At 40.2% G+C, this 21,928-nt stretch overlaps 1 protein-coding gene across 1 annotated transcript in view; it reads left to right on the top strand.

Moving 5' to 3' along the window:
• Nucleotides 1–10,010: 10,010 nt before the first annotated feature.
• Nucleotides 10,011–21,928, top strand: part of LOC118558589 (CUB and sushi domain-containing protein 3-like) — a gene marked incomplete at its 3' end in the record, with an annotated part of 433,060 nt that continues 421,142 nt past the window's right edge. Inside the window, exon 1 of the mRNA XM_036129041.1 lies at nt 10,011–11,249. Within this exon, the coding sequence (XP_035984934.1) occupies nt 11,000–11,249 (250 nt within the window). The remainder of the gene's footprint in view (nt 11,250–21,928) is intronic.

The following is a 21,928-nucleotide window of genomic DNA, read 5'->3' as shown; positions in this document are numbered from 1 at the left end:
GGTGCCTCGTCTGGTATGCTGCCCTCTTTTCACAGAGACACATGCACCCATTGACACAGTCTGTTTCTCACCACACCGTCGCCCACACTTACACCCCACGAGGTAGATTGCTTTTACACACTCAGCTGCTGATCAACAAATATTGCATATTGAACGGGAGTGTATTCGTGCGTATGCATGTTGCAAAATGGGAATCACTCGATTGTGTCTGTGCAGGCCGCCCTCCTGCCCTCCAGCACGAAGGAGCATTATTGGAAATCTCGTTAATCAGTTACCTCATTAGAGAATAGAGGATCTATGTTTCACCAACTGAAGAAAAAGTAAATCTGTCATCTCTCATGTGAGATTTGTAGCAAATAGGACTCCAATATTCCACAACCGACTCACCATCTTGAATTCATGGATGAAACATTTCCAACTTTCTTTGAGTACAATATTTGCATCTAAAATGATCCATAAGCCATATGAAGCACTTAAGGGTTTAATTTTCCCAGGGAAAATGTGTCTTTTCTGGTGGTAAATGTTGTCCTTGAGAGGCACTGAGTGGCTCAGAGATGTATGTGGGGTTTCTTAGCATGTGTGGCTTTTTAGTTTGTAGCATTTCAATGAGATCAAGATCTGGGCTTTGACTAGGCCCTTTGACTAGTCTCCATTTCCTAATATTCAGCCAGTGATTGGTGGACGTACTGGTATGCTTTGGGTCATTGTTGTGTTGCAGCATCCAGTTGTGCTTCCTTGTTTTTTTTAACACATGTTCTCACCTTTTCCTCAACCACCCAATGATAATCTGTAGAATTTATAGTTTTCTACACCAAGTCCTACCACCAAGTGTATTCTGCAATATATTAGGTTTTTGCAATAAAATTGTGCCACTGGGGTTCTCAATAAAAACATTTCTTTATTTGCATTTTTCTAACATTTTCAGTGTGAGATAATGCTACTGCATAGATTGATTTATGTAAAATAATTTCACATGTTGTGTATGTTATGCGCAAAAGGTGTTGTAATGATATACAAATTGCTTGGCTCATTCAAAGCAAAATCTGAAATTTTAATAGATGGCTTCATACTGCATTTTGCATAGTATTATTTAATCAGGCAAAAAGTTGAAGATGATGTAGCCGGCTTTACGTTTTAATTCCAACTATGATCATATTTTCTACCAGCAACAGATGTCAAGAGCTCTTCACACTGGTCTTTTGGGTTATGCCTTTTGTTTTCAGCATATTTTAGCTTTACATCAAAGAATGAAAGTATTAAAAAATCAAAAGATAATAAGTATTAGCTTCTGTAATCAAACTAAAATAGAGCCTTCCAAATGTACCCATACCTGTTGAACTTTGTGTGTGTTTCATTGTAAATAAAACCATTGGTATACCTATTGGCATTTTTTTCTTTGTGAGAGATGAACACAGTGTAATAATTTAATGGAAGTAAAATGAATGTATTTAATATTTAATCTAAAAAGTGCGGTGTGCATTTATATTGAGTCCCTGTCACAATGGTAACCCTGACAAAAGCAGAAAAACCAACTAACTTCTAATAAGTCTGTGGATCTACTTGTGTGTGTAGATTAATCTCAGTATAAATCCAGCTGTTTTACGTCATACAGCATTGACGAACAAACAGACCAACAAACGCAGCAGACAGGTTTGAGGTAAAGTTGCGGAGCTGTTTAAGATGGATTATGTTGTCCACAGTATCCCAAACCTTGGATGTCTCAGGGACGATTATTAAATCCATAATTTCAAGATGGAAAGGGAATGGCACAACTTGAATGCAAACCTATCAACACCTAGTCAGCTGCCAAAACTGACGGCTAAGCAAGGAAAGCTTTAAACTGCAGAGATCTACTACTCAGGTGAAGAATGTGTCAGAAAATATTACTACAATCTTACAAATAATCATGCACTGTAGATATCAGGGCTTTATGGAAGAATGGTTGGACAGATAAGAACTGCTTTTAACAATTTGCCACAAGCCATATACTAGGGGACAGGGTAAACGTGGAAAAAGACGCTCTAGTTAGATGAGACACAAATTGAACATCTTGGCCTGCATGCAAAGCATTGTGTGGGGTAAAAATTCCTCCAAATATACCATCTACACAGTGGAACATATTCGTGCCAGCATCGTACTGTGGGAATATCTTCAGCAGGGACAGGAAAGCTGGTCAGACTGGATGGATGGACATACTGACCAAAAGGTGGATAGAAGCAGGGCAACGATGGAAGAAAATCTGTTTAAGGCTACCAAAGACTTTGACCGTGAGCAAAGTTCACCCTCTAGTAGGACAATGACTCGAAACAAAAACGCCAGAGCTTCATTGGAAAGCATTACCTCAATGAATATTTGTTGGAACGGGCAAATCAAAGTCCAGACCTAAATCCAAGAGTATGTAGCCAAATTTGAAAACTGATGACAATCTGACTAAACTTGAGCTAAAAGTAAAATGGGTAAAAAAAAAAAGTTTGTCTTGATCTGCACAAAAAGAGAAAAAAAAACAGCAGGGACGTACCCTAAAAGATATGCGGTCATAATTGTAGCAAAATATGGATTGCAAAGTAGGTTCATGGCTGCCTAATACAAATGCGTTACAGATATTTAACTATCTTGATAAAACTTGGTAAATCTAAAGATTGGTAGAGAAGATTGAAAGCCTATCAGCCTCCTGTCACTAAACAATCATGGCGTACTTTGCATTTAAAGCCATATTAAAATACATAGAGGTATGCAGTTTTAATGTTGTAATATGTGATCGTTAAACCAGTATGAAGGCTTCAGCAAGGTACTGCAATTGAAGAATGCCTAGTTTACATGTAAATAAGTTGATGACTGCACCGAAATGGAGGAACCTGTTCTTTGCTACAGGTATCTTCTGCCGCTGTTCTCGGTGCTGTGTATTGTCAGAGGGTAATTTAGTCATGCCAAACACAATGATAAAGATAATATCTGCAAATTGGTCATCAGGATGCTCGCCTCGCTCAGTCGTGCCACCCACAATTACCACAAAAGTGGATAATATACGGATAAGAAATTGCGGATTGATTTAGGCTGTTCTCAGCCATTTGCTTCAGGTCCAAACAAACTGGGACAGTCATCTCCAATCATCAAAAACAAACTGATGACTGTGTTCAGAAAAATTGTGCCATAATGGAGACAAGTAAACAGTCTTGTTGAAATACGACAATTGTGCGAGGCCTAATTTGAACCAATATTATACCTGTGTAGGGAGACCCACCTAGAAAAAAAGAAAAAAAAAAAATCACTTTACGCTGACATGTTCAGTTCTGTCACCCATTTAGCTGAACCAGACACTTCTACCTGTGTGCCGTTTATAAGCTGGATCAAACCGAACACAGCACATAGTGAGTAAAGTATGTAATGTGAATTTTTTACATTCCAGGGTTTCTGGGACGAGATGGAATATATTACGGCTGCCGGTTGAGTGTGTCTACTTTTTTGGGGCAACTGCAACGAACCATTGAGAAAAGTGAATTACTCATGCAAGACTCTCCAGCATTTTCTCTCCTCAAGTCTCCTCATCCCTTCTTGTAGTCTTTCTCTCCTTCCCCCTGCCATCTATCACACCAGTTCCAATTTATTTTTGAGCCCCAGACTCCCTCCCGCCCCTCAGTCTTCCTAACTCTCAATCCAGGATTCTCTAACCTGAATGCTTTACATCTTGTAGTTCTCAGTTTTCCACACCACCTCTATCTCATAACTGTCTCCTTCTCCCCCTTTCTTGTAGTCGATTTGGTTTTCCTCTTTGTGTCCTGGCATTCTCTCGGGTCCCTTTCTTCTTTCCCTCCTGATTCCGTGCTCCAGAGTTCCACATAACCATATCTGCTTTGTCCTTCTCCTCTCGCTCTTTCTCCTTCTGTTCTTTCTCTGATTTCCTCACTGTTTCTCTCTGGACATGAACCTCACACGCTGCTTATTGATTTCTAAAAGCAGCACAAATGTAGAGCTGAAAGGGAGCTGGGAAATTTGCAGTGAGACGTTTTTTTGGCACACACACGCAAAAAAAAAAAAAAAAAAATCAGTAAATGAATAATAAGCACGATGCAGATCATGCATGGAGAATTGCAAAGGTGCAGGTGGTGTGATGTTTAAATGGTTTCAAAGTGATTAACGCCGCATTTGACATGGAAAGCAAATGAGGACAAGGGAGAGGAAAAGTGCCTGTAGATGGCAGAAGAGTGCTTTAAGGGAGCATGAAAAGGCTCTCACAAACACACAAACATCTTATATGCACGCACACAATCACTGTCCCTCACACTTACTCCTATTAACACTCTCACACATGCATTTTTTAAAGCTTCCCCGCCGAGGATGTTCCTCTGCCTGTGCAGAAATTCCCTGCAAGGATTCAGAAGAGCCACATAGATTGCTACAAACACATACAAAAAAAGCCCGAAGATCTCGCTGAAGCAGCACTCAGACTCGAAAAAGAATGATCTGGGAATCAGCAGCAAGAGTAATTTTATTATTCCTGATATAACTGTGGGGGAGTACAGCAGACCGAAAAACACGAGATTCTGAAATGAGATTTACATATTTTCTGTAGGGCTCCTTTTTGATGATTCTTGTCCCAAAACTCAATGACATCTCATATTTCTCTCAGAGACAATATCTAATATGGTGTATTTTTGTGTGCGCGCTGTAGGTTTTTCAGTATTTTAACGTGTTTTGGCAAAGAGTTTGCGTTTGTTGTGACAGGATGTAGTAACTTATATAGCAGAGTATTCACGCAACCCTTGTCCAGCCGGTTGGTTGTGAGCGTCGTGTCCCGAGCTTAAACCCAAAAGGATACATCTGCATCACAATAAATTTCAGATTTCAGTAAGTCTGTTCAAAACGTGACACTTGGATACTACACAGCTGTATTACATACAATGTCGCATATTTTAAGCCCCTTATTTTGATGATTGTGGTTTACATCAAAGGAAAACCCAAAGTTCAGTTTTTCTGAAAATGTTATAGTACAGAAATGCTGTGTCACGTGTCGTAGCCAATAGCAGGAGACTGCTGACTTGACAATGGTTAAGCTGGCTATTGAAACCCTCCATGGGGATGTTAACCTACAACAGGTTATTGCTACAGGAACTGGCTGTTCAGAGTGTTGTATCCAACGATATGCATGTGTAACGCTGTGTGGCAGGAAAAACTGTGGTACAACAAAGGTTCTCAGCTCACCCAAGCACAACAAGCTGAAGAGCCATATGGAGAGGCTGATTTAAGTTTCAAGCAGGGCACTAGCACGTGCCCATATTACCCAAAGGAAAAATGCCTGGTCTAAGGACCATGGCACTGCTGTGCACGATTGGCAAGTAAACTTGACAGACCTAAAACAATAGGAAAATCAAAGGTAGTTTTTTAAGAAGGGAAAAAAAAAACCAGAAACAGCAATATGGACGAGCAGAAGGCTACTACTAAAGAAACTTGGGCTTTCTTAACAGTACCAGTAACAGTAGAAAGTTTGGTAGACATCAACATTTTGGTTTTGGTTAGCTGAAAACCATAAGGATAAAATTGACTAAATAAATGCTTGAAATGGATACCTCTGTTTAATTAAGTTTTTTTTTTATTATACGTTTTGCAAGTTGATTTGAATTGGAAATAAATTGATGCAATCTCATTTGTTGACCTTCCCCTATATCTTTGCTGCTTAAGATTAATCTACTGGCATAAATTACCTTTTTAATGACACTCTAGTTTCAGAGTATATTGTAGATTAATTTCTGCAGGACTAATTTTTGATCAGACACAGATAAAGGACATAAGTATTATCAGTCACATAGCGGTTGGTTAATTCTCAATCATAGAAACAAAATTTATATTGTGACTGAAATCCCTCCTCCATCTGTCCAAAGACCAACAAAGACCAACTAACTGCTGTAGCAGCACTCTCAGTTCTGTTGGCCTCAGAATCAAGGACTGAACTTTATCTTAAGTCTGAACACGGCCTGTTTATAACCTTGAAGGGGAAAACCAGATGCCTGACGAAGGAAACCGATGATCTGAGATCAGCTGAGATGCAGTTGCCTCTTTTAAATGGCAAATAAAACGGGATCTATATAGGGGGGAAATATAAACTCAGAGAGCACACTCATTGGTAGAAATCCGCTTCTGAAAGGTCCAGCGTCAGATTTAATAAATAACTGCGCAGGCGTTTCTGTCTCCGCTCATTGAAGTGGCGTTATATTTTAATCCAGCTTTCTTTTTTTACTTTTTCTTTCTTTAATGAGTTGAGAAAGGACGTCTCGTGTAATAAACTCATCTTGCCATGAAATTGTAAGCTGGAAAAGTGGCTGATGCAGCATAGTTAAGTAGTGTGACGTAAACCTGTCTGAGCTTGTTTCCAATGATATTAGAGAAGAATAATTCTGTAATCATCCAGCTGAGATGAGCGTTTTTGCTCATTTGTTGTCATATACTTCAAAAAACTTCTGTGTTCTATAATTGCATCCTACAGCAATATTTATTGCCTTGAGGTTTAAACCTAAACTGAACCGAAACAAGTTAACTTCAATTATCCAAATGAACTGCCGTTTTCTCCAAAAAAGGTGAATGTGAAAGCAGCACTTCAGTAAAGTTGTAATATTACTTTATTTCACTGGATAAAGAAACATGATTGAAGAATATTTCAGTACACTAACCCCAACATAACAATAAAAGAGCTTTAGGCAGAAATAGCAGTTCAAACAGCCTTTGTAACTGCTCATTATCAGCACTTGATGGCGTTTGGAAGGAGTCACACCTGGGTAAGCATAAGGCTGGGGTGGTGGTGCTGTGCAATTCCCCAGCATGTGCATGCATAGATGATGCAATGACCTGATGCTCAAACAGGTCTGATGAAAGACAATTGCATTATTGGAAAAGCTGAAGTTTATAATTTGGCACCGTCAGGGTCAGACAAGCAGTGCGGTATGATTTGGCTTCATTATTGGATTTCCATTTGGCCAGAAGCTGGTATTGCAGTTGGTATTTGTTTTCTATATGGAAGATATGGCCCTGCGACAGACTGGCGACCTGTCCAGGGTGTACCCCGCCTCTCACCATTGAAATGCTGGAGATAGGCACCAGCAACCCCTCGCGACCCCATGAGGGATAAAGCGAGTAAGAAAATGGATGGATGGATGGAAGATATGGCACTGACTGGTGTTGGGGGTGTTGGGGGGGGGGGGGGGGTGAATTATCTTTCATTCTTTGAATTCTTTCAGATAAATAAATCAAGTTCTTTCTCAGTATTGAATTTGATGACACACTAGCTATGTTTATATGGACAAAAGTAATCGGAATAAAGGGTTGATCGAAGTAAAAAATGCATCATGTAAACAAGCCAATCGGAATGAAATTGTAATCCGAATGAGGAGGGTGGTTTATGCCGATTGATAATCCGATCAACGTGCATATAAAGGCTTGTTAGGCTCAACAGACCCGAGTGTGCATGTGCGCCTGACACAAAAGTGAGAAATTTCCACATTGGGGAGTGGCGGAAACACGTTGGGTTTTTGTGACTGACAATGCGTAGCACTCTCTGTTCTGCACACTATCAATGTGGGACTGCTCCCAATGAATGCATTGTATTCAATGGTGGGAAATTCAACAGAACTCTCCACGCTGATTGGGGTGAAGCAACACCTAGGACCCGCCTATTAAATGTTGGTTTTAACTAATCACGGTATCAAATTAAAAGGTAAGTAGCATGTGTCATGAGAAACCACAAGAAGGTACGGTCGTCGAGGCATTTCTTCCTGTTCTTCTTTCTTAGAGGGAATTGTGGATACTCACCAAACAGGTGTGATAGATCCTCCTGCGCTACCATGTTTATTTTGGCCTTAAACCACAATACTGCAACGTGATTGTTCCAAACCATTTCGGGTACGTTCCCGAATGGTTAAGGCGGGAGTGGTACAAGATGGGTTCTCGTGTCTCTGTGAATGCCCAAATACCGCAAGAATTCATCTTGCAGGCAGGGTTAGCACCAGTTTTGGTCAGGGAGTTTCCTTCAGAGGCAGATCTTGCTTGAACAGCTCCCTGGGCGAGTCCTTCCGCCTGCCTCCTCGTCTCTACGTTTCTTTCACACACAAAACCATACTCGCAGGCACACATTGTGGTTTTCACACTTGTCTCATTCCTATTGCTACAAAAAGCTTCTGGAAACGCTTGGCTGGAAACAAAACCAAAAATGAATAAATAAATAAATGAATACCGCAATATAAAGATCATTTTGGGGAGATGTACGGCTGAGAAGGTGAAATGGCTTCAAACAATTGTTGCTGCCATTACAAATCTTGCGTGATAGTGAAACTGGAAAATCCGGGATGTCTGTATTATTTGTAATGTGAATAATTTAAGGAGGTGATATCATCATTTCACTTTGTCCTTTGACAACAGCCTGTTCTGTATGTCTAGGTTTTCTGCTTCTCTTTTTTATTCTGGTAAATTATGTTGAAAACTACATAAACTAAAATGGTTTCTTTGAATATTTATACACATAAATGTATTTTAAATCTTAAACCCCTTCTTATGGAATCTCTTTCTAAATCAAAGCTGGAGAGGATCAAATTCAGTACAGCTTCTATTAAAAATATCAAAATAACCATTAAGTTTAGCACCAAATCAGATACCAACTTCAGCCTCATTCACAAGCGGTGTATAGCCATACAGTTCTTACGCTGTACCCCAGTGCCTTAAAGCCCTGGACTGTGAGCCATGTTCCATCGGTAGAACTTATTTGGAAGCATTGAAAAGCAGTGACGTCATGGCTTCACCTGCGACCCAACCATGAACCCGAAAAAGGTCGGATGTAAGGGCATCTTTGTTTAGAGCCTCCATTACATTACTACATACTGGTATTCAACAATTACTGTAACAATTTAGATATTTTTATTCGTGCAAAGATGTTTCCAGGACCGTATAGGGAGAGTTTTAGTAAGGACAGATATGAAGATTGCTCCTGCAAAAAAACTATTTTCATTTGAAACTGCTGAAAACCTTAAACCTGAAGCATCAATTGAAATGAATTTGAATAATCAATTACCTTTAATAAGGTTAACATAATTTACCAGATTAAATCAATTACCCTCAGCAATTATCGCAGTGAAGAAGAAAAAAAGGTTTTGGCTGTGAAAAACTTAAGCACTACTTTTATGTCTTATTAACTAAACACTGTAAAACTACAACTGGCAACTTAAGAACACCGTGATTACCAAGTGCAGGATGCCCACCTGAACAGGCACACCTGAACTACTAAATGGACATATTTAGTAGTATTTAGTGACAATTTACTGGTCGATAAATGCTCAAAATCTACTAGACTGAGCTATTTATCATATGTTCTAAATATCGTTGCTAAACTAATCTACATCTTATACTTCAGTAATATGATTACTTATTGATTTTCTGCAATTGGATAAGATTGTGCAATTCAATCATGTTATACATAATTTAATAACAATTCTTTATTTTTTTCTTTCTTGTTAGTTAACACCTTGACCATTTTTTCCCCTTTAACCACAGATTATCATGCTGTGATAAGTCAGTGGGTAATGGACCAACACTAGATCTTTCGATCTTTCTAAAGGCCCACAATAACCTAAACTGGGCCTTGCTTGGCACTGAGAACATAGCCACTCGTTTCTGTAATTGGTCCGGTTGAAGCAGCTGAATATTTTTTATGTTCTTTAAACTGATTTAGTTAGATATGCACTAAATGTGGAGCTCTGACACACACACACACACACATGTGTATATATATATATATATATATATATATATATATATATATATATATATATATATATATATATATATATATATATATATATATATATATATATATAACATTTTTCATTACTTATGCTAATGTTACATTATTGCTGAACTTTAATCCAGTCACACAACATTAATCTGAAAAAGTTCATTGTCAAACTAATACTTCCGACCCATAGACCACGTGAACAGGTGCGGGAGCGGGGAGCTTACAGAACGAGGAGCTCTTGAAGGCAGCATCTCTGTATAGCGGCGGGCAGAGGGAAGAGACGCACCAAGCTGCTTCGCCAGGAGAGAAGAGCGATCCGCGCAGAGGAAAAGGATGAGTCTCTCTTTTGGTTTCTGACAAGAAACTGGATTTTTAAAATATAGATTTATTTGACTGGTTGGCTCTGCAGACAGAAAAAAAGAGGACTGTTTCGCCGCAAAGAGCTGATCTTTTTTTTTTTTTTTTGCCTTTTTCTGGTAAGGATATGCCAAAAGGAGAGACTTGTGATGTTGCTTTTTTTCCAAAAGAACTCAGTGGAATGACAGAGTCGCGAGAATAACGAATTTCTCTTCTTTCAGGGGGTAAAAGATGCAGACTTTTCACAGCTACTGTTTGTGAGAGGAGAGGGAAAGGAAGGGAAAGGCAGAAGGTCTCACATAGACGCATGAGTCAAGAGACGGAGGAGGCACAAGAGGATTAACCAGTCAGAAAAAGAAATTAAGAACAAGCATCTCTATCGATTTGTGACACACTGTAGTGGTAAACGAATCTAGAAAAGAGCCGAAGGGATTTTTGTTTTACTTGTTTATTTATTTAATTGTTTATTTTAATAGAAGACAGGACCCAACAAAACGACACAGATGAGAATCCTCAGAATGAAGATGGGATGCTGACTGGAGAAAGTGCGGATTTGAAGCTCTCCATCACTTTTTTTGGTGTTGCAATGGAACTGAAGGGAGCACATATCTACTGACGATAGCCATCGAGAGCGCAGGTTGGAGGGACAACCTGTGCGCCCGTCCCTTCTGCCCGCTCTGCGTCTCTGCTCCCCCACTCGCTCTCTCGCGCGCTCTCTCTCTCGCTCTCTGTGGATGTTCACTGAATTCATTTTTTTCGGATGTGAGGGATTTATCTAGTCTATGTTAGAAGGAGGAGGCAAAGAACAACGCTTCTCTCTTACTCTCTCTCTTTCTCTCTCCCCCTTTCCCCGTTTGCTGGATGTGAAGCAGCATGCGGCCCGGTGAGCGCTTAGAGGGCTCGCGCTCGGCTCGCGGAAGATGTATTGATGCAAATAATCTCGCTAATAGCGGCACGGAACGCTGTCTCGCGCTCCCCTCTTCGAGGATGAGGATGGTGATGAAAAAGAGGGCGACGACGAAGAAGAGAGGGATGGACGGGAGGATGACGGACGGAGGAATGACGGCGATGCGCTATTTTCTGTGGTCTCTTGTGCTGTGCTCGCTCTCTTCGCGCGCGCAAGGTAAGGAGGAGGAGGATGCGACACCCCCTCAAACACACCAACACACGCGCGCACATGCATGTGCGCGTGCTCTGTGACATGAATGTACTCCTCACGCGCACATTCATACTTTTTTTTCTTGGTTGCTTCTTCTTTTCCTTTGCGCGTGCCTAAGTGTGTGCGTGCGTGTGTGCGTGTATGTGTGTGTGTGTTTGTGTGTGTGCGTGCGCGCGCGCGTGTGTGTTTGAGGGTGTCTGTGTACGCACGGGGATGTCTGCGAGGTGTCGCGTGGATGTGTGTGCAGTGTGATGCGGGGAAACATAAAGTGGCTCACAGGGAGGATGAGAAGAAGCGGCAACAGCCTCTTTCCCCCTTTCCACGTTTTCTCCTCTTTCTCTCTCCTCCCTCCCTCCTCAATCCTTCTCTTCAATACAGCCATTGAGCCGGTAGCCAATAAATATTCTTGCGGTAGCTCTTGGGCTGTGGCAGCGAACGTGAGTTGCTTATACCAAAGTGTGTGCGGGAGTTTTTGCCCCTGTGTTTGTGTGGGTGTGTGAACGTGAGTTGTATATAGTGATGAGGCCCCAGCCTTACACAGCGTTTCATTCCTAAATGTCCATCACCGAGCCATGTCTTGCTCTATCTTTTGCATCACTTTAACGCGCTCTTCCTTCCCTTGGAGTGCTATTAAATATTAAAATATCCAGTTAAGTTCACTTTATTTAGTTCTTGCCTTCACAGGTGTGGTTAATCTTACACTTTTCACAAATTACCATTGAGAAGCCGCTTTTCATTGGTTGCTTCAGGAGCCCTCCAGCGACACACCGACTAGTCACCAGTGTTCAAAGGTCGGTTTCAAAACTCTTTAAATGTTTCCATCAAACTGATCTAAAGTCCTTTTCTTGTGAAGCTGAACAAAGTGCTGGAACTACCAATTTTTTTTTCACACTGGAGCACCATGGTTACCTGCCCCTCCCCCACCTGTTGATGTGCGCAGCTGATCAGCTGGCTAAACAAAAAAATTAGGTGAATTGGTAGTTTAGGAAAAATTGAGCAGATGTTTGGACATAGCTGTTTTGAATCCGTGAAAAGTAATGAAAATTCTAAAAGCATTTCCTGTAACCTTTTTTACAAGAATGACATATTAAACTGCCAGGAAATTCTGGTTCCTTGTAAATGTGCAAAATCACGGCACAAAAAACTGAAACGAGTACTGTCTGTTGCTATGCACTGCCAATCAGCTGGCAGAAAAAAAAGTCTATTGCACTTGTCCCTTGCTTACTACACTAACAAATTTGGCTCTTAAGTATTCCTGGTCATAAAAAGCAAAGCCATAGTGTGTCACTCGTCACTTTTAACAAATAATTGCTTAAAAAGCTACTTTTGTAAAGCTACAAACTCCATTAAGTTCAAGCTGCCACTTGCTGACTGCTTGCCTGAGCAGTTAATGTCAGCTTATTGGTAACTACAAAGAGTAGAAGAGAGTAATGTTATAAATATTGTGGTCAGTGATACCTTTCAAGCTCTTCATAAGTATGGGGGGGGGGGGGTCTGTTCAAACCTCCAAACAATAACATTAATAACACATAAATAACACTATTAAAACTGCAGTGAATTATTAGTTTAGCAGCAGTTGGGATAACTGTTGCCTTTCTGTTTCAAATGCAGGCATTTGGGTGGTGCTGTACATATTTAGCATAGCTTTAGTAAATTTTTGAGTAAATGGCGTGATATCGTGAAGCCGTACTAATCAGGCGCTCGGGCACGTCAATTCTAGAGTTGCACATTATTGAATCCTTGTATAAGTGTGTGCTTGGTTGTCTATATTGCATGGGTTCTGCATTAAAGCTCTATATTCAAATATATCTGTCCAGTTGAAACAACTCTCACCACGACCTTGATGTCCATCTCTAATGTAGGTTTTTGGTAACTGAGGTGTTAAAGCTCATGGAGTGGTGGCGACATTCTAAGCAGAGAAAAGAAAAATGAAAGTAAACCTTTCAATTGCATCATAAATTGTCGTTGCAGCATTCAGCAACAATATTGCAACTGCACGTCTTCCATAGGCCAGCCCTAATCAATACGAGCAGGTGAGTGAGACCAAAGATGTTTAGATATATGCATCTGGTCAACTGAGGAGAATTCAACACTGGAGAACAAAATGTTCTCTCATGGTGAAAATCTCAATTTACATTCATTTATTTATTAACTGACAGGACTTGGGTGGGAGCAATAATTCCTCATGAGCTGATCTGGCATGTGCTCGAGTCTCATGGTGTCCCAGAAGTGTATGCTCATTGGCCACAGCAACCCCTCCACCTCCCCCCCATCATGACTCCACAAGATGATGCCCTGCAGGAATTTCACCTTCCTATTTCCATTCAGATTGACGTTTACCAGATATTTACTCTCTGCTTATTTTTCTCTGCTAAGAATCCGTGATGGTGGACATCACGCAAAACACAAGCATGAACACTCCTGTGTGCCAAGCCGAAGAAAATCGACGTCCCCTTCGAGAGCAAACGCAAAACTGGGATGAAAATGTGACGGAGAACGAGGAATGTATGGATTGTAGCCTGCAGTCTAGTGAAACCATCTAAATCTGTGACCAGGACCTTTTCAAAGTCAGTCAACCAGCCTGAAGCAAATTAGTGATCTGCTCTTTAATTAAGTTTAGACCTTAAAACTACTTGCAAAGGTTGCGGAACATTTATAAACACTATTTTACATGATTTAACAGACTTTCTTCTTGAAGTCCCGGTATCTTGCTTTAGGTAACCACACTGACATGTTTAATGAAGTGAAGTGACCCGCGGAGAACCCTTAGGACTTAGAATATCAGACTGCTCTGTACATTAAATAATAATGCTTAAAGGGACACTATGCACACTTAAGAATCACCGCAAAGTGTTTCCCGACCAAGTGTCCAGATGTTATGAGCTGGAAGTGAGAACGAGATGAGCAAACATGCACATCTGATTTGAGCACAAACACATGCATGAAAGCATCAGTGTTTCAGTTGAGACTTTAGTGGTATGGAGAGGAACCAAGCTGTCGTCGTGCATGTGCAGCGGAAGATGAGGTACCGGCGGGAGACGACAGAGGGAAGACCAGATTTCTTAGTTAAGGTTTCAATAAACAAGACAGGTTTTATGAGGGTTAGGAATTGGCAAAACTGAAGATCGAAAGAGGAGAGGAGAGGGAAGTGCATGAGGCTATTGAGAACCATTTGTCACTTTGAAGTCTGCATGTTCCTCCAGTGCAGGGAGGATGTAAGTAGGCTGACGGTGCAAAAAATACTATAGATTTCTAGAATGATTAAAGAAAGCAAGTCAGGGAATGTCCACTGGACATGCATGCATGCCGTCACAGGATGGTGCATTGTAAGGGTTAGTTTTAATCAACACATGATGATGCTGTGCTTTGGCATGAAAGATCTCATTTTAAACCTTTTAGGGCATAGATCCAGGCATTGATCACCTTTTGTCTGTTTGGCCGGTAAAAGACCTCGGGGTACAATACTGTATTTTCTGTAGGAGAGTTTTAAATTAAAATGGCTCGCCCCAAAGAAAGCAAGTGAATAAACCCTTGTTGAAAAGTACATAGAGGCTTAACAAAAAAAGTAATTAAACGTGTAAATAAGTGTTCAGGGCATGGTGACATTTTAGAGACTAAAGCTTTAGAACACGGCAGGAAGATTAAAACCAGAAACGAGCCAAAAAAAAAAAAAAAAAACGCTGTTCCATTTTGGCTGTGGCTGGCATATTAGTCTGCTCTACCGGCCCATTGGCAGGTAACCAATCACAGTATGAACCTTCATTTCTATTTCTAAAAAGCAATCTGGACGGTAAAGTAATGAGCAAGGTGTAATGGATTTACATGCCGTAGCCTGTAGACAGAAAATTCATTCAAACACATTTGACATAAACATTTGGTAGCATTTTCTAAGTAGGTTGGTGCACCTTTTTCATGATGCAGGGTTTTAATTAGGGAGTCTTTGTTCGTCAGAGTCTTTGTGGTTTAAAGGGAATCCAACAGATCATTCTTGGGGAGAGATGATGAAAGGTTTCATCAATCGTTTGCCACGGACCCTTTTTGTCTTATTAGGCAAATGCTACTCTTAACGCTAAATCATGTTTAACCTTATGCCTTGAATGATTTCTTTATCTCAAATTCTGAGAGACTGCTGTACTTTAGGCCAGTTCTTTGTCACCTGTTCTGTATTTGCTCCTTTCTATATTTTTCCAGCGATTCTTTTCTGCTCTAACAGCACCTACCCTCTCCAACATCCACTTCCCTTCCTTTCTTCTGTCAGATTTGTCCCATAGCTCCAGAGACTTAATTTACTCACCAAACATACCCCGTCACATGTGCACACAGACACTTGAGGGGTAAAAAAAAAAAAAAACCCACACGCATTCTTCATTTCCCAGTCTCCTCGACCCAAATGTATTCCGAGTCGTGTTTAAGCTGTCAGGCTCGGGATGACAGCCGCGTTCAACCTCTCAACCTGGAGCTTTGCAGTAGATTTGTCTCTCAACACCATCTGTGAGATGTGATCTCATCAGAATTTCGCAGACAGCAAATTAATCTTAACAGCCATTTCATTAGAAGATAAAGCTGATCAATCATCTATCCGTAGTTATTAATTGGACCACCCGGTCTTATGTTGCTTTTTTGTTGTTGTTGTTGTCTGGGCTGCTGTTTTCATTTGCCCGTACACTTACAGGTAGAATAACAGTGACATGCACACACAAGGAGCATGCAACCTTTAAGAAACTGGGCATTACATTTTCTAAAGGTTTGGTAGATGGAAATAGTCCTTCCTCTTCTTTCTGAAGGATTGTTTTTCTTCTGATGTGACCTGTCCAATTTGCGACCTGGATCAAAAGCCCCATTTACACTACCCTTGTTAAACCGATCCGAGCCCAGACCAGTCCGAGCTTGGATCAGTTAACCAAGCCGAGCCTCGTTCTGACCACTGAGCTATATAATACACTGGAGTGCTGATTTTGCCGAAAAACTGAAGTCACTGGCCGCCATCTTGCTACTCCCTACTCTCACAGAATCTCATAGGATTTGGTTGCAACAACAAGCAGTTTTCTGGCTCAGTGAAAACGTTTCACAGGTAATTCTACAGTCAGTGGATGTACTAACACTGTCAACTACTAGAAAATTAGGTGCTGAAATATTTTACATGTTATTCATATTAGATATATATATATGTATATATAAGTATGTGTATATGTATATATGTATATATATGTATACACATATGTAAATATATGTTTTTGTATATTGTTATTTATATATTTATAAATGTTAAATATATATATTTAAATGAATAAAATGCTAAATATTTCAGAACATGACTTTCTCAGTACTTGATATTTTTAGAACATAACATAAAACTATATGGCATTTGACATTTTAAAAGTTTTAAGCCCCCCCTGAACATGAGAAAATCCTCGTTATTCGATGCTGTAGCGCACATATTCCTTAGTTACTGGGGGGAAATAGGGAGTACCAATATGGCGGCTGGTGGCTTCAAAGCGACTCGTTCAAACAGACGGTGATTAGCACTCCAGTGTATTATATAGCTCAGTGGTTCTGACGGCCGTTTACACACCACGCTATCTCGGTTCCTTGGTTGCTCCTCGCCTCCTAGTGACGATCTGCGGTACTGCTGCTCTCTGGGATTGAAGGCGGGACAAAGCAAATCAAAACGGAGGCGCCCGTAACATTCAGGAAGTTATGGTTGGACAGAGTCGGCTTTTGGGACGTGGATAAGACAAACAAACGTCTAATAAGGATTTATAGACGCAGGAAACAACGACAGACGCTGAGGTTCATCACACTGCTAAGCAGAATTATCTCTGGAAATCATGTGGCACGGTAAGGAAGCTAGTATTATTATGAATGTCTGAAATTTGTCTGAATGGAGTGTGAATCGGGACGTGCAGCCGGACACGCAGGACAGTCAACTAACTGTAAGGGGATGACGCGGTCTGCTCATGCGCTCTTCGTTATTAGATAACCGAGACAGAAAAAAAAACAGGCCGAGACCACACCTGGAACTGGTCTGCATGTAGCGCGGTCCGGTTATGTTTAGCACGGTTCAGTTCAGTCTGCTTACCGTTTAAACTCGAGAGTTATCTCGGTTACCGAGCTCGGACTGGTCTCGGCTTGGTTAAAAAAAGGGTAGTGTAAACGGAGTAAAATATTGTCTGCCATGGCATTCATTTAATAAGTCAGTTTTCAATAAGGGGGGCTATCTTACTTTCCCCTTTTTTGTATAGTTAATCTGGCACTGCCACTCCATGACTACCAGACCCTCTATAGTTTATACTGTTTGCCTAAGCTTTGAGGACAGGACACCTTAAAAAAAAGACTACCAGGTAATCTGTATGTTGTTGCCAGCAGAGTAACCGAAACTCACTGCTTCTCCTCGACGCTAGGCCCCAGCATGTGAACGCCCAATTAACCCAGAAGGATAAAAATAGCTCATTTAATTTACATTGACAATCCATGAAAATGCAGTGCCTTCTTCTTGCAATATGGCTAAATTGAAATTTATCAGTCACTCGGTTGTAGTGTCTGGTAATTTAATGCAGGCCATCAGTGATGCGGTGAAGTGGTTGTTTAACCAGGTTTTATACCCAGGCACTGAATATCAGAGATTAATTGCAGCTGTAGACAACCTTGATGCTGATTATAAGTCAGTGATGGATGATATTCATTTATGTGCTAGCACTAATCATTTATCTGAGTTGGTTACCAGCGTAGCATTTTACTCGCCCCTCTCTGCTGTCGGACATACATTGAAATTTGCGATTATTGTGCTTCGAGGCAACTTTTTTGTCTTTCTCCATAACAGACGTATAGTTGGACTATTAGCACGCTGTGTACACTCAGAGTCTGGCGGGCACTCTGACACTGAGCATTAGCACGGCCCAGGCTCTCTAACACACAGTTAATCCTGTGGCTTATGGCTGGTTTCTCTGGGAGCAGAGATGTGTCTGTTGCAGAGTCAGCTTCTTGATCATAAAAATGCTTCAGAGAGACAGAGGGAACAGTGGGGAGAGCAGGGGAGAGGGGACCGAGGAAGCCAAGGAAGTCACGGTGGGGGCAGTGAGGAGGGCATAACACAAGTCAGTTAACATTTGGCTTTGATATTAGTACTCTTTCACCTCTGTCATCTCACATTTCTCTTGGTGCTTTTATTACTTTCTTTCGTTCTGTGCTGTTGGTCCATCCTTGCCCCCATCTGTCCCTCCAGACTTGCATTCACCTAACCTCACATAATCTATACACTTAATTAGAAATTACCCCTCTATAACCCCTGTCTCTTCTACTCCAATACATATAAATGTGAAATCATTGCAACATGAGACACTAAGCGTATCCATGAACTGCTCCAAATAATTGTTTAATAATGTTCAACACATGTTTTTTTTGGAATGACAAAGGAATTCTGAAAAGATCCACTTTTTTTTCTTCGTTTACACAGAAAAGGTTTCAGGTTTACGGTGAGAAAAGATGGAAACCCACACAGTGGTATATTTAAACTCTATTCAAAATCTACACATCAAAAAGCATTTAACGAGAACCATCAGATGGTAAATTAATCACTGTACACTTGACAAGCACCGACTGGTCTTTAAGTTGGCCTGGTGAGTGGTAATTGCTTACCTTTTGACTTGTCTCATATTTTGACATTGGTAGATAGTTAAAAGATAGTTTTCACTTTTAAAGGTTTCAGATGTTTGAAGGGATTTTTTTTTTTAAGTTTTCAGTTTCAGTTCCCTTAACTGTAGTAGAAGGATCCTGTATGAATCCGAGGTTTCCGGGTGGTGGAAGCTGGCAGATCATCACAAGCACATTGGACGGTTTAGCTCTCATTTGCCGGTTAAAACAAGTTAAGCTAAGAGGTCCATATCAGTGAGTAAGAACAATGTTTTAGCATTTATTAACGGTCTACAATTTTTTTTGTAGGTTAAAAGTGCCAACAAGAGACCACTGTTATGTTTGAAGCCTTATTTTCCAGCTGGAAATCATCTGTGTTTCTGTGTGGAGTTACTATGTTTGAGTCACCTGGCTGAATGAATCTGAATTTATGTTCATTTTGATTTCACAGCCAAGTGGCCAGTAGACAGCAGTGTTGCCTTTCTGTACTCAAAAAAAGAAAGCTAGCTTTTGATATTTGTTTCTATCTGATATTCCACTGAAGATCAAACTGCAGCATAACATCAAACCATTTACGAACCTATCCATTTTGTTGTTTTATTCAGAGATACTGTTTTAATTAGAATTACAATAAGAGCTAAAAGTTTACAACTTGAGGATATCTGTGCTTGATTTCAGAAAAATGTACAGTAGGTTTAGGACAAAGTATGTGAATAGTGAACAATTCTAGTGATATGGTATATTCACTTTAGGGATGCAGAATACATTGCAAATATGTTATTATTAATATCCCAAATAACTAATTGATTTCCAAACAATACTAGCTATTTATACAAGTGGTATGCATTCAGGCTCTCTGTCACAGATATATATTTGGTGACATTTGTTTTTGAACGAAGCAGAAAAAAAGTTTTAGTAGTGCAATAAATTGTTCTGGTCAAATCAATTAGAAACTACAACTACGGTTTGATTGATTATCACAACAGCCAATGTATTAAGATGCAACTTTTTGATTAATAAAACCAAGTTGATGGGTTGGAAGAATTATTGCTTTTTTTCTTAGCACCCTGGACTCATGGTCTGGAGTAAATGTTTAAAATGAAACAGAACCATTAAGATAGTTCCATCCATCCATCCATCCATCCATCCATCCATCCATCCATCCATCCATCCATCCATCCATCCATCCATCCATCCATCCATCCATCCATCCATCGTCTCCTCAGCAACATCCTCCGGCTCACTGTGGGGCACCCCAGCACTTACTTTACATTGTCAGTATGGATCACAGATAAATCTACACATACTCAATGTTCTTTATCTTTCATTTCAAGGGAAATAACCCTAAATATCACATTCCTTTCACACCTAAGAACGACATAGGGAGCAATAAATACCACTATTGCAACAAGGTTATTTTTCACAGCTTTGCTCCCAGTAAGGACTTGACCAGGAGCTTTTTATTTTCTCCCTTGCCTTGCCTGAGACAGTTGCTTATTGGGTGTGGGCCTTGGATTTTGAAATTGCTGTGAAAAGGATGCTTAGTTGGGGCTGATGTCACATCACAAACACCGTTAGCACCAAGAGTCTCAATTTGCAACAGATATTTTGTGATGATTATCCACCTGTAGATCCTGAAGCCTTTCAACTATCTGCAGTGGATGCAAAGTAATTCTTTTGTAGCAGATGTTAGTTTCTGCTCGTTATTTTGTCAGAAATATTTGGTGTTATTAAGCACATTATACATTTGATCTTTTAAAATCTGTATAAACAGTTTCTACAATGCATTTTATCTCTTTTGCTGTCTCTGCCATTGAGTTGTTTGAGCCGAAATATTGCGCCTTCACTCTTTGGTCATTGAATTAAGATTTTCCATGAAAAGCAACCAATTACCTGTACTCTTTTTATCTCAATAATTTTACATAAAGCAACAATGAAAAATGCGACATCTGCATGACCATTACATTGCACTTCGGTCAAAAGAGCAATTGCCTTTTGGGATGTGAAAAAGGAAGGAATGCATAAGAAATGGCGGCAATTCCTAAGGAGGGTATTGAATGACCGTAAATGTGTTGAGAAAATGTTCTGAATAATTTCATCATGAGCCTTTGTCTCCTGTCGAACTGAGCGGCAATCATATTTCCAGTAAGTTCTTTCTGGTGATAAATGTTTTCGGAAAGCAACTCCTGGGTAAATGTTTACCTCTTTAAAGAGACATAATTATGTGAAGCTGCATGTTTGTGCGCTTTGTTTTTCATCTGAAAGCCTTCATTACTTAAAATTACCTAGCTCACAGCTTTCAGGTAGATATTCCACTGTTTTGTTCTTTTTAAATTGATCTGTGCTTTTATATTTTCTCGTGTTTTATTACTGTGTTTCAACCTATTAGCGCGGAAGTTTGAAAAGCCATGGCACTGCTTACCGAACCAATGTTTAAGAAGATTATCTTTTTTGTTTTCTTGAACTCAATAGGCTTGTTTCTGATTTTAGTCAACCGCCTTCATTTTTTTGTGTTCTCCATGCTCGCCAGCTCCACTTTTTGATTTATTTTGTTGAGCCGGTTCATAATATATCAGATATTAAGATACCTTTCCTGTATCTATTTCCTTTGTGATTTTTTTCCCCTTTTAGGCCATCTCTACATTCCTCTCTTTCCATGAGGACCTTTTGTACTTATGCCTAACCTCCTCCAGCTGACCTCTTCTTGTGATGAATTTGTAATCGGCACTTTTCTTTTATCCCACTTCTGTCATCTCTCCCCTTTCTTCCATCCCTTCCAGCAGCCCCAAACGTCCACATGTTTTTTTGAAACGTATCTGTAGTAAAATATGGCTACTCTGAGGGCACAGCTTAGTTTCTCTCTTGTGAGCTAGTTTTTTTCCCCTCTCATAGGAGGGAACACATTTAATTTCTGCGCCCAAATTGCTTCCTAAATGGGCCGGTTTTTAAATAGAGCTAAATCTAGACATGTATTTCAGAGCTGAATTTGCCTTGCTATGATTTCTGAAATGTGA

This window comes from Fundulus heteroclitus, unplaced genomic scaffold (assembly GCF_011125445.2).
Source record: "Fundulus heteroclitus isolate FHET01 unplaced genomic scaffold, MU-UCD_Fhet_4.1 scaffold_131, whole genome shotgun sequence".
Taxonomy (NCBI): domain Eukaryota; kingdom Metazoa; phylum Chordata; class Actinopteri; order Cyprinodontiformes; family Fundulidae; genus Fundulus; species Fundulus heteroclitus.
The sequence above is the reverse complement of the archived record's forward strand: the minus strand, read 5'-3'. Positions and strand labels throughout refer to the sequence as shown.